At 36.7% G+C, this 20110-nt stretch overlaps 1 protein-coding gene across 2 annotated transcripts in view; it reads left to right on the top strand.

The window, feature by feature from the left end:
- Positions 1–20110, top strand: part of SMYD3 (SET and MYND domain containing 3) — a 329317-nt gene that overhangs the window by 242278 nt on the left and 66929 nt on the right. For both annotated transcript variants that reach the window (XM_026041346.1, XM_026041347.1), the window contains 2 exons: positions 15830–15897; positions 18287–18389. In XM_026041346.1, coding sequence (XP_025897131.1) covers positions 15830–15897; positions 18287–18389 — 171 coding nt within the window. The remainder of the gene's footprint in view (positions 1–15829; positions 15898–18286; positions 18390–20110) is intronic.

The following is a 20110-nucleotide window of genomic DNA, read 5'->3' as shown; positions in this document are numbered from 1 at the left end:
TCTTATTGCTGTTTTCTTTCTTGTGATAATATTTAATTCATGGTAGCCTTAACAGAGATTTCTGATAAAAAGAAGAGAGTGGAATCTCAGCAAAGTTTTCAACAAATGAGTTGGGGCTAGGTAGGATGTTTAACATTACAAAGGCAGCGACCAGCCTTCTCTCTAATTATGCTACATTTTCATCATTTGATGGATTCTTAGCTGTTATAAATAGTCATACTGCCATCTGCAATTTGCCTGAACTATGCCGATATGCATCAGTTTCAGTGATCACAGATTCAGTAYTGTGATCACCTACAGGGTGTCAGAAGTTGGTTGGGCGTCACCTATTCAAGTATAAATGCAGGAGTGTCCTGGTTGTTAGCACACTTGAGAAATTAAACCAGTCCAATAATGTGATAGTTTATTTATCACATTTTTTTGTTTATTGTATTTTATGATACTTGCTTTATTTTTGTTTTTGGCTGGGTGTGCTTCTTAGTGTTTGTACGCGTTGAGCTCTCATTGCCTCATGTCAATTTAGAGTAAAACTTCATTTAAAGCTTTTCTTAAAAAAAAAAAAAGGCAGGAAAAAATAAAAAAAAAATAACAGCAATACATAAAATTCCACATACCTCTTACAGGATATTGCTCAAGTTAAATAAGCCCTCCAGTGTCATAAGTAACAGTGTTATGGTGTTTCTGCAAAATACTTGGATTATGCAACGTGGCATTTTCTGATGAAACTGCAACCGAATCTAGGTTACAGATTATACATATAGTATTCACTGTCAAATCCATTCTTTCCTTTCTGTGGAAGCTGTTCTATGACTTGGCTAAGCCAAAGCTGCTTTCTCTCATCATGTCCAAATCAGATATTGTCTGTACAGAATATATAGAACATCAGCTACCCTTTGCCATCTAATTGAAATCATTATACTTTCATTAAAAAATGTAGGGTTTTTGTCAATGGGGCGTCTTCTCTGCAAATGAAAATGTTTTTTCATTTCTGAGGGAAAGCGCTTGCAAACACGAATCATGCAAGAATTTGGATTCTTCCCTTACTTGCTGCTGTTGAGACTTATACACCATGCCTTGAGGAGAAAGCTAGTATTAGAGCTCCGTACAGTTCCATAGTTCATCTTGAGTGACAAAAGTTTTTTACCTTTCCTTCTACAGGGAAACATACCTGTTGGTGAGCAGTCCTAGTTCTGCCAGTGAGACTGTGATTTGTGTGCAGCATGATTCAACTTAAGAGTTGCCCAGTTTTCATGAAAAAAAGCTTTTGCTTTTGGCCCCAAGAGCAAAAGGCTGGATGGCATGMTTGACAACAGTAAACATATCTGTGAAGTTGTCCATAAACAGAGCACCAGGAATTTGTTCAAATTATCTTTTTTTAAGAAGTTGCATATGAATTTGAAATAAGAATCATTAATAGGGACCTACTGGGTTCCTACTGCATCCCAACCTGCTTCTCAAGAAGAGTCACCTATCATATGTTTCATGAAAAACAGTTCTGATTACCCATCTACTGGAAAAACAGCTCGTATTACCTCTCCACTGAAAATGAACAGCAGCGAATATTTTCCTGCATGCATTATTTTCCCACATAYATTAAGTTTTCCAAAGTACATTGAATTATGTATGTCCTGTCTACATTAATCCTCTCACTTTCCAGACTAAAAAAATACTTTCCTTTTTTCTAAATTTCATTATAAGCCACATCCATGGGAGCTAGAAATTACACATGCTTTTGATACAGAAAGAAGAAGATAATTCTGAAAAACACACATTTTGTGACGAGTGCTTTTTTATTCCTGCCATAGCAGAGGTTTGACTACTAAGACTGCTAAGTTCTTTTTTCTTAGCAAGGTGAGAGGGAAGAGCAAGACAACCTTTTCCAGCCTGTCTCGTTTCATCTTTTCAATAAAAAAGGTTCCTGGTACCAGAGGCTGCCCATGGTGGGGCCGGGGGCAGCTAGGGCAGCCCCATCCCCAGGGGCTTCGGGCACTGCCAAGGGTGAGGCTGTTGCTGCAGAGATTCCTTCCCCAGTGCTTGTCCCACAACCCCTCTTGTTGTCCCCCATGGGCCACGATTGTGCGGAGGGAAGGGTTGCGGGAAGGTGACAATCCACACAAATGTGCRAGGTCTGGAGAAGGGCGTCAGAGCTGCCCACCACCTTACAGCACTGCACAGTCGAGGCACRAGGCGCGAGATGATGCCTGTGATATGTGTGGTTCAGTTCTGCCCTTGGGGTCCTCCAGGACCATTACCCTGGACAGTTATTCACGTCTGCGTGTTGTCTGATAGCTTTGGGCAAGTCCAGTAGGTAACTACAGAGGTACAAACTGATAATATTTCAGCCCTATCAAACCCTGCTTTCAACTGGCACATAGAAGAACCTCACTGCCAAAGTGGTGCTCACAAGAAGATACAGAAAGAAAAGGTCCTCCAAAGATACCGTTAGCTTTTTTTTTTTTTTTTCCCCCAAGCTGAATGCAATGTTCCAGTATCTTGCTTGATGGTCAGTATTACTACTTTTTGGCACTAATACCTCTCAGAAATCATTTAAGGAGATGTAACTCTAGTAAGGAGAAGATAATGGGAGATGAGAGAAAAAAAATGGTCCCCCACAAATATTTAATATCATAATTCTCTGGATTCCCTGAGTAGCCAATTCTGTGTGGGCTAGAGAATTAGAGAAATAATATTTTCCAAGATGCATGGCTCAATTAGCTTGCTATCTCTCCTTTGATTTCTGCTCTTCCAGGGCAGGGCACTCTTCCTGAGGCGTCTTCATTCTGGGGTGAAGCTTACATGTAACATCCGTGCTGCAATGCAGTCACAATGATGTCACCTGATATTTTCTGATTTTAAGTCACTAGATGTGACCTCAAGCTCAGTGATTGTCACAATCTCAGGACTGAAATGTCAATTAGGAATCATTAATTGGGACCTACTGGGAGCCCACTTCATCCCAACCTGCTTCTCCTTAGGTCATGTTTGGGAGTAACAGCAATAAYAAAAAAGAAAGATTTGAGCTGATTTTGAATAAATTCTGACAGATAATAAGCTACTCCCAAGCGTTCCAGAAGTAAAGGCAGAAGCTGCTTTTGTGGGGTAAATGGTTTGGTGAAAATGGTTTGCTGAGCTCTAATTAGGATAAACATTCATGCAAATGACRAAAATGAACAGGCTCTGTTTATTAATTTAAATACGTAGCAGTTTCRTTTCTGAATATTTTGAGGCTGATAAATGTCCAAGTTCAGTTCCTGTGCAGTCAGTTACTATGGATACTTGAATTGCAAAATATGTGGCTTTGTGGCGAAATTTTTGCCAAAGACCATGTTGCTAAATAACATGTCCTTTTTTTGGCAAACACTTGAAGTGGCACGATAATATGTTCATAGTCATAAACACATAGCCAGCAGATAAAAGGCAGGCTGGGTAAACGCCAGTGAGTTCTCTTTTGCAATTATCTCCTTGCCTGTTTCCTTGGAGCAAATTCCTCACGTTTGTGTACACTGGGCTTGTTTAATAATGCCTTCTACAGAGAAGTTAAATCACAATTTTTGTTTTGACAAAATCACCCCTGTTTCTGTCTGCCTATATGTCTAAACTAATGCAGCTATCTCCTAAATCCCTGTCAAATTCCTGCCCTGTACTGATGCTGCCCAGTCTTCTGGACATCTCTTTATAAACAAATCGTCCTTTAGATGTCAAGATCAAGTGTGCTACACTGTTTCTCACTTTAACATATTTCCTGTGATAATGGACCTTTACTTTTCATTTAATAAATATTGCCAATGTTACTCGAGGACATGTTTTCCAATATGAAGGGTACARAAGCAGCCTCACCATTATTACTAACATGCTCTGTCTCCTACCTAGATTCCTGGAACTGTCTCTGGCTCTTACAGTTCGGGAATCTTCCCAACAACTAGATTCTGCATGAAAATCACATTACTGTACAATGAAATATAGGTCTAAAATTAGCTTTTCACAGGATCCATGCTGTAGGCCCTTTAGATACAGATGCAACTGGTGATACTGAGAATCTCAGCACTCAGGGCAAGGGCTGSGCAGTTTGGGGAACTGGATTGCAAAGGCGGTTTTCTGAGGCAGGCAAGAAATGCCAACAATGACCTGTAAGCCACCCCTTCTGCGGCTGGTGAGAAAGCTCTTGTGAAAACAAAAGCTTGCTAAATGCTTGCAATGCTCTAAATACTGTTTTTCAAACAAGAGCAAACGGCTTTAATTATTTCCAAATCTTCAAACTCCTGCACCAGAGCTGTATTCCTCAGTTGGGCTGATGAGTGCATTAAGAYGCTATAATAGCTTTTAAAACAAAATTATATCTTTTCCTATATTCTGGTGGGGCCTGTGTATTGTACCACTTTGGGGGGAATGAACTGTGGAAATTTGGCACCATTGGCACTGATGAGAATTTTGCCAAGCCCTTTTGACCGTTTTCTGACTGCTTTTGCTCATTCACTTTTAAATATGCCATTTCCTGTATTGGGTTTCTATTTTATTTGTCTTYACTTAATTCAGTCATTTTATAGTTTTGTTGACTTTTCCCTTTCCTGCTTCTTAGCTCCTTTATTTAATTSTGGTTTGATGACTTGGAGACTTGAAGAACCAGGTTTAGAAGTAGAAAATTTTCTATTTTATATGCACACAATATATATTTATATCTCTAGTAATATTTATATACATATATATGTATCTTATGCAAAGTGATTGATTTATTCATAGTGTAAAATAATATGAAAATAACAAAAATWGTGCAAAATAACTTTCGTAGTATGAATAGCTGAATAACTGTTTGATGGGATACTATCATCACAGAGAGTACAATATGTTAAAAAGTGTAATTGCAATGAAATGCAAGGGAAGGCAATACTTCCTTCATGGAAGTTTTAAGAGCCCAGCCAGTGCAAAGGGTACCTCTTTCAGCTTCACTATGGAAGTAATGTTATTGTTTATGGGAATAGACTATGGAAATAGTAGTCAGAAACCCTACATCATCATTCARATTTTCTAAATGTATCGTATTTTCATTGGGTTTAAAAAATAGATTTGGAGGATTTCTAATTCTGAATTGGTATTTGAAATTTGTCTTGTTAATGAGATGATGGTTATAATTTTACTATTACAATTTCAATCAGCTGATTTATATTTGACATGCTTGGACAAAAGTAGCACAGTATTTGAAATGATAGCTATATTTTAAAATTGTGACTTAAAGAGGAATTAATGTAACAAATTACYCTTTTCTGTCATAATGTGTGAAAAGAAATTTCCACACATGTTGATGAGAAAAGATATGGGTTCACTTTATTAGTTCTGATGTGGCTGTCATCATTAGCAGTTGGTGAAACCTTACCCAGCAAAACATTTTTTGTATTAAATTCATTTTGTTTCCTGAATAGCAAAAATGAAAAAACAGTGGTATTCATCAGCCTTCTAGGTCTTCTCCTGTCTGCCTACTGAGAATAAGAYGCAACTCTTCCTATAAAGAAATTTTGATTCTTTTTGTTAGGCAAAAGTCTCATTTTCACCTGAAGGCCTACAGGATTATGGTTGTCTCCTTGCAGAGGGCRGCATATTACTTGAATGCTGGGAGTGCACAGACGTTTTTGCTAAATGCAAAGTTTCAGTCGTTTTCAAGGTATATCAGGAAAAAATGAGGAAAASAAGATTGGGTGTTATATTTTAAAATGTACACTGAAACTCTAATTTTGACTCGTCAGGTTTCTTGACTTTAATGGTATCATCACTTTTACATTTATTTTWAAAATTCTGTATTAGATGTAAGCTTGAGGCATTTGTGGTTAAGGGCTTAGGTTAAGAATTAAGCAACCCAAAGCTTGCAAATGTTTAATAGCATGGATTTGTTTTGTCTGAAATGTACAGAATTTTAACCACACTGTCTAGATTACTCAATCTTGATGCTCATAGCAATTTTAATTCTAACTCAACTCATGAGCTTTCTTCCTACCTCATTTTTGTTTCATGTCACTGAAACTTCTGCCAATTTACATTAATGTAAGTGCAAATATTGTACTCTCATTTAAACTACAGGGTTGAAAAATGAACAAGTGGATCTTATTATTTTCAGCTTAGACCATTTGTCTACAAATATATCATTTACCAATTAATTCTTGCTAAAATCATGTGATTGATTTATGAGCTAATGAGCTGTTCAATTCTTGGCTATTAATTTAGTTAATCTCATAGAAGAGGTGGCAAATCTGTTCGTCACAGAAATGCATGTAGGATGTTTCCTTGCTAGTGAGTATATGGAAGGACAAAGGTGAAAGARAGAGGCAAATTTTTTCTTTAACATTAGTATTTCCTGTAGACAGTGATTACATACAGGTCTGTGAACTTTAGTCAGCTACCCACAAGCATTTGAACTGTGAGCTCAGCTTAGTGTTTGTCTAACTTTGCTTTTTTTTTTTTTTCCTGCATTTCCAAGACATCTGGTAGGCACTTTTGAAAATGAAATATATGTTTTTTTCTCTTTGAGAGTGAAAGATCAAATGCTGTAATTTTGAAAGTGGAGGTCTTTCTTCAGTATCTCATGCATATCACAAAGGATAGTTAGATGAATTTGAATTCTATATTATTTCCTTAATTTTCAGGAATGCATATTCCCAAATTATTTGCAGATTTCTCTTGTTTATTTATTTATTTATTTATTTATTTATTTATTTATTTATTTATTTATTGTTAACTTCTTTCTTAGTACTCCAAAATGATCTAGGTATTTCCAGTCATTTCTTTTTCTTGCATCTCAGAGTTCAGTTGATAAGATCATTTTGGAAGTGAAGGAAACACTTCCATTGAAGGAAATGAATTGATTATACTTGACTCGCTTTCTTCTGCCTTTTGAAAGAAAAATTTTGTAGCCAGATATCAAAGTGATGGCAAAGTCCTTACTCATTTCAATGAAAAGTTACACAGTAGCATCTTAAATGTTGTCTCTGTTAAATGAAAAGCACAAAGGGCTGTCATTTTCTGTCTGCTTCTCCCATATTGCAAAAACATCACAAAAAGTTGTCCTGGGATGGTTTTCATTTTCCAGAACACACTGGTATGTAACCTTCAGGAGGCATAGCAGGAGCAATAAAAATTCAGCAAAGGTTTTGTTGTCCTGTGTGCAGTATGGAGAAGAATCTTAAAGGCATTTAAAGAAACCGTTGGCAATCTCAAAGGGAAGGTCTCTTCATTTTGTGGTCCTCTGCCTCTCACTACAGCATTTTCCTAACAGCAAATTGCTTAGTTAGAAACTTTGTAAAGAAAATCTCGGGAAAAAAAGATGTTGATTTCATGAAATGATTTCCACTTTTTTTTTTTTTTCCTGAAAACAGTAACCTAATACCAAAGAAGCATGAAGTTTATATTAAAAAAAAAAAAAAAAGTCTGAAATACATTATCATGAAATAAGAAGTCAGTGCAGATAGAGTAACAGAATTGCTTGGGCTGGAAGAGATCCTTGAAGATCATCCAGTGCAACCTCTGCTTAACATGGGGCCAACACTAAATTCAGACTAGGTTGCTTAGGGCTTTGTCCAACTGGGTTCTGAAAAATACCAGTATCACAATATACCAAAACTCTTGATATACCCATTTACCCCACCAAGCAATCCCAGTAAATTTAGATTGATCTTGCTTTTCTTTGGAGTCAAGGAAATGATTATATATTCCAAGTGGCAGTCCAAGACTGATGGAGTAAGATCATGGGAATGAGAAAAGTAGTAACTAGAAGCATATGTACAGTGTTGAGACTAAACACGTGGAATTCCAAAAAAATAAATTGTTTAAACTGTCTGCTGATCAGAGCAATGTTTGAAATAGCCAAAAAATAGAGTAATAGAAAAAAAATAACAGAAATGCTGGCTAGAAACCCTTGGAAAATTGATTTTCAGATGTAATAAGGTCTTATAGAAATCTGTATATTCCTTGAGTACCAAGTACTTGAGTAATATAGGCCTTAAATTGATGCTTTGATTTGAATTTGTTCTGTATATCATATTTTTTACTTACATGTTGCAATTCTTTTTGGTCATGAAAATGAAATGGATCTTGACTTAATGTTTTGTGCCTTACTGGAATGTGCTGTTTTCAGATATGGTCAGAAATATCCTTTTGTGCCAGCACACTTCTAAAGTTTTTATTCTTTTGTTTGTTTGTTCAGACAGATAAAGTGTGTCAAACTGTGGTCTGGATTTCACCATCTCCCCCATGCCTGGATTTCTTAAAACCATCTTTAATAGGCAGTTACCTTTTTTTTCCCAAAGGCATCTAGTTAAAGGAACCTGATGGGTATCTCAGAGTTTCAAGACCAAAGACATGTTAGGCTTTTTGGACATCTAGTACTCCACTACTCACTGGATATATGATCTATAGYGTATGCTTAGCATTAACTTATTTACAGATTTCCAAAGTCTTTTAATAGATTTAGAAAAGGTTTAGACCACAGGCATTGATGGATTTGCATCACTGATTTTTGAAGGGAGCATTGTCACCCACTTTGAATAACAAGAAAAAATTTAAAGAAAATTACATACAAATAATTCTCATGCCTTTTTTTTGGTCTTTTTTTTTGTCTTTGCTGTAATAGTTTGATAAAAAGAACACTAGCTACTCCCTTCTTTTTATAAAACTGTGTCAAAAGAAAAGCAATAGTAGATGATCTACTGGAGAAGGTCGTAAGAAAAAGGAAATGGAAGGAAATGGCAGTGATGCCAGTATTTTKGGGGCCTATATGCCTGAACTTAGTGATATCCCAAAATTTTGGTTAGTTAATATAAAACAGAGCAGACTGTAGCTAGCCTTGCTTTGCAGTGTCCATTGATACTAACAGTTTTGTAGTGTTAAATGCTGGCACTGCTCATTTCCACATATTCTTTTACCATACTAAGGAAGAAAGATGGTTTTAGTCTCAGTTCTTAAATTCCCCAGGCATCTCTGTTTTAAGATGTTAATTAAGTAACAAACAGACTTTAGCTGGTTCAAAAATTACATGCTTCTTATAAAAAAAAAAGTTGGGAAAAAGTGCCTTCTACATTTCTAAATGAATCAAAACCAGAGTTTTTATGAAAGAAAATTCAAAATCAAAGTTTCAAATTATGCTTCAGTAATGAAAATGTTCTTTTTATGTCATAACTTTTTGCAAAAGAAATCTGAATTTTGTTTTCTTCTCTTTTTCAGTTTTCCTCCTCTTCAAATTTCTCCAGCTTTTGTGCTTTCTTTTTTTTTTGTGTGTGTTGAAACAATTTTCCAACACACTTTCAACACAACAAAGAAATGTTATAAAATGAGCTTTCCTCACATCTTCTCCCTTCTCTCCACATTTTTTTTTCCAATAAAAAAAAATGCTTTGGGTAATAAGAGTGAAAAAGGAAGAAGAATGTGAGGCAAACACCTACCAACTATAATAGACCAATTCAGAAGACTTGTTTGAGGAACTTTAAGAAGTAAATATACTTGAAGGTCTAGGTCAACAAGCACTTCTAGGAAGAAGAGCAAGGTCAGCAAACCCCAAGATGTAGACTAGGAATGATCTCCCCTAACTTAAGCTGTGTAGCAGTAAGGAATCAGGCATGAGAAGATCATCTGTGTGATGTCAGGGAGTCATTAATTCCACTTGTGTTATTGGCTCAAGTTATGCAGGATTAGTTCAGAAGTATTTCAATTTTCTTGTGTCATTTTCACATCAGCAKCCATAGTTGAATGTCATCCTTATTTTTCCTTTCTAGTTCTGCATGTATTTTGTCAATTATTCCATTATAAAGCAGATAAAGAGCAATCCGTAATAGGGATTCTGGCAAGACAGATGCAAAGCAAGCRAGCCATTCTTGGACACCCATGCAGTTTGGTCTGGTTTATTAAAACAAGCAGTTTATTTTGAATAGTTGGKCATGAACTGGCTTTTGAAATTAAGCTAATAACTTTACTGCATTTCGCAGGAGTGGAGGTGCCAGTAGAAAAATAAGGAAGAGGAGAAGGATGTCATGCCCCTACTCCACTGCAATTAATACTGCCAAGTGCTGCATGCCTACTGTAATATGCTCCATTAGTGGCTTTGCAGCTCCTTTTCTCCAGTTCTGCTTCAGAAAAAGATATATTTAAGTTCTGTCCCCAAAAAGCACTGATAATGGTAGTTTTGCCCACACCAGGGAAAAGCTAGGGCTTCAGCAAAGTGAACAGGACACTTGCTGATTGTTGTCAGAGGAGAAATTTGTGGAAAAAAGTAGGACATAGTTTGCCTGGATTTTTAATGGGAGTTCTACAAAACTTCAAAATATTTCATTTTACCCCCAACATGTGGTATTTTTGTGTTTCGAGATTTAGCTTTTCATCTCAGGTTTGTAACTACATCTTGCAAATACCAAAAAAAAATGCCCATAGCGAACACATTTGTCCTAGTAATGATGGCTTTGAAATTCTTTGTAATTACATACATTTAGCTACATAACTAAATATTTTTATTTGAAAAACTGGAGAAATATGTGTGGGGTTAAGAAGAGAGGGTAATTTGCTATGACCTATTTTCATTCCATTCCCATCAAAATTGCACCACTTWGCTGAGCAGCAAAAAAAAAGTTGCCTGGAGCAAACTCGCATTAAATCATTGGCTGATGTCAGGCCAGATTTATCTGGTCTACTGGCTTAGTTTCAGTAACACCTTTCTGCAAGGGATACCTGTGTTTTGCATGCCAACCAGAAACTTCTGTGCACTAAGATAGTAAAAAAGGGGCAGAAATATGTGCAAATAATATGAGGAAAGATCTTCAAAGCATAAGATGAAGAGCTAAAAAATAGGTGAAAATAGTCGTCTTTGCTGTAGCTAGCTCTAAAGTAATGATAGTCTGTATTCAGCCAAAATATTTATGATTTTGAAGAGGAGATTAATAGTCTGCATTTTTCTTAAAGTACAATGTAAAAATTGCAAATTCAGTCATGATGTGAAAGAAATGTGATTTCATGGTATTGCAGCAAAATTTAACTTCTGTTCATGTATCACAAACAGTTAGGTACTTTATTAAGTATTCCATTCCTTAGTCTGAAAACATGAATGAGATAAAAGCCATTCTAAAGTGTTTGGATTTTGGTCTGGAACAGAACAGCAAAGAATCATTTTTCTTCATTTAACTTGATCCTTCCAGCAGCTCCTTCATCTGATTTTGGTTGTGCGATTCTTGTGGAAACAAGCAAGTCAGTCCCCAGTATGAGACAAGGTAGAGTCAGATTCAGTTTGTTTTAAATTTCTCTAAATGGGAAATGTGCAAGCATATATTATAAAAGCCATGCTCTGGATAGCAGTGATACCCTCCAAAAGCTGTGGTCTTGACAGGTCTCTCACTGATGTGGCACACAACGCATTTACAGTTCAGGATCACCTCCTTCACTGTCCTCCTTCATTGCCAAATGAAGTCATTAGGGGATTTGAGATCTATCAACCATCTGTGCCCAGTATCTGTTTGTCCTCAAGTGGGAATGAACCATCAGGGCAGCACTACAGTGGGGCAAGAGGTCTCTGGGATGTGTCCCTGTCATTCAAATCAGTGTGCCCCTCACACTGCTGGATGCAGTAGCATTTACCATTCAACCCTTCTAGCTGTCAATGCTGGTGTCTCTTTAGAAGTCTGGAAATGAAGTGAGACTTGGGTACAGCATCTTTTGTTATATTTTTACCAGTGACTGGGAATAACCAGCCATCTTTGGCATTGAATAGGAAACTTAATAATCCATAAAGTTTTATGCATGTATATGTTTTTATATATATATATATATATCTTTATGTTCTGTTCATATATCAGGGAAAATCATATTGGTTATGGCTTCCTTCCTGGGGGAAGGTTAGAATGCACCAGCTGTGACACTCCAGTTACAGGCATGATCAGATTCACTCTAAATCCAAACTGAAAATTATATTGACCTTAACTGAAATACACCCTTTATTAAGTCTTTTCATGTCAGTTTCTTTGCTGTGTTTGAAGAACTGTCTCACCATTAGCATTAGAGCCATTAGAGGACGCTTACTTACTCTTAGAGAAACACTTAGAAAACCCTTGACTGCTAGTCCTAGTATTTGTAAACAGCAAGTATTAACCAGTAATTTCTTCTCTTTCCTCCTTTATTCACATTTCCATTAATTTAGTGTTAGAAATTCCAAGTCTAGAATGTCCTGCTACCAGTTCTGGATCTGTTTCACTTAATCCAACCACAAATCTGTGGCACAGGTGCTGTGAATTATATCTAAATGGGGGCTATAGTCATCCTACAGTCAGTGGGAAGGCTCCAGATTAGGATCCAGAATTGAAAGCAAGTTCAGCTTGGTATGTTATCAAGCTGAAGCTCTTGTAGTCTGTCAAACACAAACACCAAAGCAATCTTCATGGCTGTCCACTGAGCTGTTGGTCTGACACAGGTAGAGTTTGCTCAGACAGTAGCTTCAGATGCCTGCGGTACAGAGACTTCCTTAGGAGAGAAATAGCAGAGTTCTCATATGCCATTTAGAGAGGAAATAAAATTTAAAAGATTACAGCAATTTTAGTTTGCTGATAATGTCTCAAAGTAATGGTCAGTGTCTAACATTGATTTATTGTCAGTATGTTCACCAGTCTAGGAAAGATTTTATCTTCTACTTGTATTCTCTTACTGAATATATATATATATAATGTTCTTTAGTTCTCCTGGGAGATGTGTATATCAGAAAGTATAGAAATGGCAAGGAATTTGGCTTGGTAGCTCCCAAGTTCAGACATTTGTGGTCATTCTAGCTTATTTACGAGTGTAAGTCTATTATGCAACTCCCTGATACTCAGTCTCTCTATGTTAATATGCAGTTTAACAGCTATGGAGTTGGATAAAAAGGAAGGGACAGGGTGAATAACAGCACAAGTAAAATAACTGAGAGAAATGATTCTAAATTTCTAAAGGAGTTAAGATGACAAGAGTGATGATGACCTTGCTGAGGAAGGAACCTGTTCTTGAAGCGCTAGAAAGACTGAAATTGTTTTGTCTTTCTTAATTTAAAATCTGTGATCATATAGAGTCAAAATCTTGACGATCGTAATATAGGGAGTAAGGTGGCCCAATTAAGGCAGGAAAGACTATGCAAGGTGATCATGAAAATTGAAAGAAATATCACAATACTTGAGAAAGATGCGGTTTGTTTTTCCATAGAAATGGAGTTGGTTAAGCTCAGGAAACGTAAGGAAAGTAGGTTTGCTGTTGTTTAGCTAAGTTAGCTGTTAGTTGAGATACATAGAAAAGGGTTGGAGTCCTGAGAAAAAGGATATTTTTTTCAGGTATTCCATAAAGAAATTCTTTCYTACCTTTGGTTCTTGGGAGTTGCAATCGACAATGTAAACTTTTTTTTTGTGGTGGACTTGGATACAATCTCAAAGCCATCCTTGTCAGGGATGACTGCCAAGAACTTGGCGTCTTTCACTTTGAGATCTGAAAACCCTTCMAATTTCTTGGGAATAGAAACATTGTAGAACATATTCAGTATATTTTTAAATCTTTGCAAGTATTCTGAAAGGCAGGAAACACACAGCCACTCCCCACCYGCAATGGGTAGATGATGGCAAATTCATATGTGATCCCTGTTACTAGCCTTCAATTGTCAACAAAAGATTGTCAATACAGAATTTTTCACCACATATTTGATGAGATGGTCTCCCCCCCATTTCACTTTCTCTGTCCACATGTGGAGGATGGAAAAGAACCAAAGCAAGGGCCAATATCAGTATTTGAAACTGTGAAAAATTGGATGGTATTTTATTACCTCTTTGGAGTGTGGAAAGGCAACTGCATACTATGAAAATGCCTAAATCAGACTTAAAAGGACTTCACAGAGAGCTACTCTGAAATGCACTCTTGAGGTTTGCATCTCAGAACACCCATTCATCTCATGTTTTTCTTTATGTATACCCTGGTATAAAAAGTGTATGCATATTTATAAAAAAAGTGAAAACTATTGGGACCTCCGTATATAAAACTCTTCATGTAATAGAATACCTGCCTTTTCTGGAAAACAATGAAATGATCTCTCTACAACTCTACAGTGATCAAAATTCAATACTATTAGTATAAGCAGTTTTATGGTAATAATAGCAAATTTGCAAGGAAAAGAGATTCATTTAGTTCTAAGAGGTGTTTGACCTCTGCTACTTCATAATCCATTAGAGAGAAATAAGGTCCCCACAAGCTGGCTTTCCTTTCCTTTTACCTGGAAGGCATTATTTTTTCAATGAATACCAAAATCAAGTCAATATTTTTACAACTAATATAATTGCCACTCAAAATGGACTAATCTTAGCTCAAAAGCTGTCTCATACTGTATATTCAATGCCAGTAGGAAAGAAATAATTAAGATGTATTTTTTTTGTAATTGATCAGGAACATTTAAATGGCTTACATAAATAATAGACTAATCAAAGTATTGTCTAATCACTTAAAAAAAACACATGCCTTACTGCATGCACATTTATTTAAATTAAATTTACTGACAGAGTTTATGAGAAATTCTGAAAGAGGATTTTTTTCACTTTATGCTTAATGCTCTCATAAATATTAATTTGTCAGTTCTATAGGGTGAGATATACAATTAAATTGTTCAGTGTATGTCTTTAAAATAGTGGTGTGCATTTACTGTTACGGGTAATTAGTCTATGGGGGAAAAAAACAACTTTCAAAACTCATTTTCACATCTGCCAAATACTATTCTAACTCATTTTCGGATCTACAGAGAAATAATGATATTAATAATCTAATGTTATGAAGAATATATTTGAGCCTTTCTTCATATGCAGTGTCATGCATTGTTTTTCTACATAAAAATATGTCAGTGATAAAAGGCTCAATAAATTATTACAAATACAAAAATACAGACCCATGGGTTACAAAATACATGGTTACAAAAAAATCAGGTATTTAAAAAGTTCATTAGGTTTTGAATTCTTATTCTTTTTTTTTTTGAGTCCCATTGAAATAATGCTAATCATTTGCAAAGTGCTRATCTGATTTTGGATTTGAACACCAAGAAACTTCAATCTGAGGGTTTGAAGCTTGGCTGCATCTATTTGCAGACACCTTCTGTTTTTGTCTGCTCGTTTCTAAAACCACTTTAGCTTTGTTTGACCATATGAAAGAAGGATACACTATCAAGCTGAATATTTGATATGAAGTGAAAACTCATATTTCCCTGTACTCATGAATTATATTTTGAACCTAATTTATGTGTGGTCTTTTACATGCAAAGCAAAATACCCGTAACATGAAAGATGTGTCGTTGCAGTGTTGGTATTTATTTACGCCCTTGTCATGCTGCCGCAGCGAAGGTGGCTATTTGCTTGCAAGCTGTCCCATAGATATTCTTTGGGCTCCRCTGGTGCTCACTCAGTGTTGCTCTGACAGCCTGGCATCAGTGGCCTTCCTGCGTTTGCCATCAGCAGCCACTGCCATCTGCTGCCCTGTCCCTGGGCTCAGCTTCTCGTCTCTGCCTTGGATTCTCAGGCTCCGTCTACATTTTTTTTCCCCCTCTGGACAGGAAAACAGGGCTTCTGCATATGTTTAACCCCACTTTTTTTGCAGGATACTAATATTTTGGTTTTAGATTGACTGCAGTTTTACAGCAGAGTGTCCCCCAGATGTGACTGCTCTAAAATAAAAAAGTGCTAGTGTTGGGCTTGAATGTTTCCCATCCAATCAGCAATTGCCCCTTCATTTTATTTTGAAAGTGTTTTTTTTTTTTTTTTTTTTTCACTTGAGTATGGGGTTTCCAAATGACTCTGGTAATCCTGGATTTTTTCTCTTGTTTTTACAGGTGACCTGTAACTGTTTCACCATCAGTAATGGAGAGATGCAGGATGTTGGTGTTGGCCTCTATCCCAGGTACTGTGGACACTGTTTCATTCACAGGCAAAATCTATGTTCGTTTTTTGCCTTTTTCCTAGGTAGCTGCAAGGGTCATCAGAGCTGTAGGCAACACATCCAGGCAAGAAAATGGGAGTTGAAAACATTGTTAATGGTCCTCCTAATCAGAGAGTTAAAACAACTTAAATAGGATAATTATTTATATTTGATTTTTATGGTGATTGTTCCTATTCCTAGTATGGATAAATAGTGACCTCAAAACGTGTGACTAGGGCATTCTAAAAAAAAAAGTAAAAGAAATTTGTTCAAAATTGCTTTAGAAGATTGATATTTTGTGGTCAAGAGTCTTATGAGTTGGCAATTAAAGGAAAAAGATTGAGTGCTTATTTTAGAAAATGAAACGTAGCTGAGAAACTGGCAAGATGAGCAAATAAACCCCTCTGAGATGGGTGTTAATATTTTAATGACTTCTTATTTCGTGTATTAGGGAAGATTGTATCAGGGAAGATTTTGCCCTCATGTAATTAGTTACCTCTAATAATTTATGTGTAACATTAGAATTTATTTGAAAGCTGAAATTAAAAAGGAGAATTATATTTGATCATATCAAAAAATGTTTTTAATATTGAACCATATGTGAGTATCTAAATCTATTTCTTTTTCTAATAATACCACTCATGCAAGATTTGAGTAGGGACACTTAATGGCTTGAATCTGGTTTTTGATAAGAATAATGACAGACTGCTATGGGGAACATGGGATTCCCATGTTAGGAGAACATGGGAAGTGTTACAAAAAGTAAAGAAAAGTCATATGATTTCATAGTGGAAGAGAAAMAAATCCTTTCATACACTCTGGAAGAAGGTAAACAGTATTTTCCAACATTGTTATTATTAAAGTAGTAGTTCATTTGGATGAATAACATTCCTAACTGGGAAGAAGTTAGCTGTGTAAATTTTGTGACTAGGCACTGCCAAGGGATACAAGAGACTTTCCCCAGTCAATTCTGGACAGTTTGAATTTTCCTATACCACGTCACTCTGAGTAAGGCTGAGAGTGAGCTTAGATCAAATCCCAGACAAGTGCACTTCCATCAGGACTGTTGGGTGTAAGAGGATGAGAGTGTCTATATTTTCAAACAAAACTGTCATCAAAACATTAGTGTTTCCACGGGATGAAATCTGATTGCTTTGTTTAGTCTCATCAAAAGGTTGTGTATGGCTTGATAGCTTCAGCATCCCTATATTCTTTTAAAGAGATTAAATCCAGTGCTTGTTCTTTTGACCATTTTGTGAGGTTAATCAGAGATATTTGATCATTTTGTGAGGTTAATCAAAGATATGTTGTTAAGCCCCAAGGGATATCAAAAGCATCAAGGTCCCTTTGATAGCCCTTTTAAAAGAAGCAAATAGATGAATAAATATGGCTTGGTGTGGGACTCTGACCTTCAGCAAAATCCTTTATTTTGCCAGCAACAGCTGGGTTTGGGGGTTACTGAATCAGACTGTTGAGGACAGCCCAGCAAAAGGTAGCCAGAAGCTGGATAAGCCAAAAATCCTTCTTCTAGCCTAATGATGCCAGAGTTATTTATCCAGTGGGACATTTCCATAGGGGAAAAACCTCAGCACTGAGTCTGCTTTGAGATTGATGGCGGTCTGGCAAAGTCACTTGTTGGTTAGCTAATAAAATGTGGGAATGAAAAGCACCAGAGGATGTTATTGGTAAGAGTCTGTCAAAGGAGCGCCAAGAGTGYGCTGTCTTGGAGGTGGCTGCAGCTCCATGAAGAGCCATCACGTGCTGCAGGAGCAGAGGCTGAACTGTGAGACAAACAGAGGCAAAGGCAGTTTCTTTTTTTCACTGCGATTCCCAGGTGATCTGGTTCAGAGACACACTACTATCCATTTTCTGCCGGCTATAGAATAGACTTTAAGGGACAGCCTCTTAGCACTCGGCTTCCACTGATGGCCAAAGTAACTGACACGGTACATGTTTCTAGTGCCCTGAAAGTCAGCAAAAGAAGCAGAATTAAAATGCAGCTCAGAGATAGATTAGCTCAAAGATACATTTTTTTTTTCTACTTTCAACCTTTCATCTTTGCCCTGACCCCAGAGACAGGCCCCTGGGTGTCCCTGGGAACTGTCTCCTTCCTCCCACCACAGTGCGGAGAAGACAGAATCAAGTGAACAGATCGAAGCATGGCTACTATTAGCCAGGAGTATAAATCTTGTAAGCATTAATTTTCCTCCCCTAACCAACAGCAGCTGCTTTASCAGGGATTTTATTTGTTTGGTAACTTAATTGCTTGATACTTCAGATGTAACAGAGTTAGCTACTCTGAAATGATTAAAGAGGTAATGGCAGTGAAGGCACCCCCATAAAGATCTTTCCCTCTCTCTCCCCCTCACAGCATGTCTTTACTGAATCACAGTTGTGACCCAAACTGTGTGATCGTTTTTGAAGGATACCAGCTTTTGCTTCGCTCCGTCCGAGAGATCCAGATTGGTGAAGAGGTAATTAACTTGTCCTCCCTTCCATCACAGACACCTGCAACAATGACATTCCCTAAATAAATTCCAGACTGCAGGGCCACCAGCTTAATATTTTGATGATATATTGATGCCAGTTTGTAGCACACAGCTATCAGGGAGAAGATGATAAATAGAATCATCTCTTCACACTGCCTGGGCCCCATAATCATTACTTCTCATAAATCACTAGCAGTCTTGATAAATTCTCGTTCTTCCTTTCCTCCTCTAGGCACTTCATTTTGTTTGTATTTGAACGTCTTTGCCCTGATGGAAACACTTATAATATTTCTGGGTGAAATGCAGTGTTCACTAAGACACTGCAACAATAAGCATTTCTCACTCTGCCACCACACCAGTGCAGTAATCCTTGTGCTGACATCAAAGCAGCAAGGCAAATTTGCTTCTCCTAGTCATTTAACTGAGAGAGATTCCAAGATATCCCTTCCAGTAGATTTCTGATTTGATCTGAGGTATTCCCATCTTTGTGTTTAAGACAACATTTTTATTGATTTGAAAATAGTAATCATCCATGGCTTGATAAAGCCTTTCAGAGTAACTGTCTTTTACAGCAATGCAACATAGAATTTGCTTAGTAAGGCCTGCAAAGACATGCCTATGCACATAACTGTGTGTGCCCTGATGACCTGCACAGCTCCAGTTCCAGTRGGATGCAGTTGTTACTCATTTCAGAATCCTGACCTAAGGTAAATGTAGCTCCTGTCTGTGCTTCACATGCTGGGAAGATCAAGGGCATGCGTGTTTGAATTTAGGAGTGATATGTCTCTTCTTCCCTATGAGATGTTTTCTCTTTTAATGAACCTTTTCTCTAAAATAATAGGCTATGCAAATAAGTAAATAGTGAAATACCTTATGAGCCCAAATAACTGTGTTTACATAGGAGAATCAACAGAAATGATTTGGCATACTTCATTTTTTTGCCAGGAGAAATCCTTTACCTTGCAATGTGCTGTTGTGGAGCTGCTAAGTACATACGTTGTTCTGCCTGACAGTTTTGTTAAAGCTAAATTATATGCACTTTTCTTGCATTTTATCTGTAACTTTCCTCAGCCTCCCAGTTCACAAAAATGAGTTAAATTATTTAAAAACACAGTAATTTTTAATAYCTTCCTAGGATGCATTCAGGTTGTTAGAGTTCTAAATTTCTGAGTTACTTTATTTCTAAGCTCGTGAGAATATTTTTCTAGATAAAAAAATACAGGGTAGGATGAACATTCAAATAGCCTTTGAGTGGCTCTGGAGTGACAATGACACCCTTGCTTGTTCATCCATCATGCTAAATGTGCTAAGGATGTGAAGCTATGACCTAAATTTTAGATTTGATGTTAGTTACAAATACGGGGTAAATTACAAGTAATCTGTAAGGCAATCAGAAAACAAATGTAAGTCATAAAGCAGTCCAGCTAAAACATTTTTTTTGCAATGATTTTGGCAGCTATATGAATAAGTGCTTTGAAGTGACTGCTACTTTTATAGATATGATGCATTTTCTAAAAAGTTTTGTTTCCATTTAGGCAGTAAAATAAAGCCAAAGTTATCCAAAGAGTAGTGTTTTCCTTGTTGAGAATATTGCTACTGGCTTTGATGCCTAAGGGAAAATATACTTTGTAGTAAAGGTAAGATAAAAAAAAAAAAAAATCAAGCCTGTGTTAAAGCAGGTACCCTTTTGACTTACCTGGAAATAA

The sequence above is a fragment of the Nothoprocta perdicaria genome, unplaced genomic scaffold (genome assembly GCF_003342845.1).
Source record: "Nothoprocta perdicaria isolate Ctin4 unplaced genomic scaffold, notPer1 scaffold_282, whole genome shotgun sequence".
Taxonomy (NCBI): domain Eukaryota; kingdom Metazoa; phylum Chordata; class Aves; order Tinamiformes; family Tinamidae; genus Nothoprocta; species Nothoprocta perdicaria.
The sequence above is the reverse complement of the archived record's forward strand: the minus strand, read 5'-3'. Positions and strand labels throughout refer to the sequence as shown.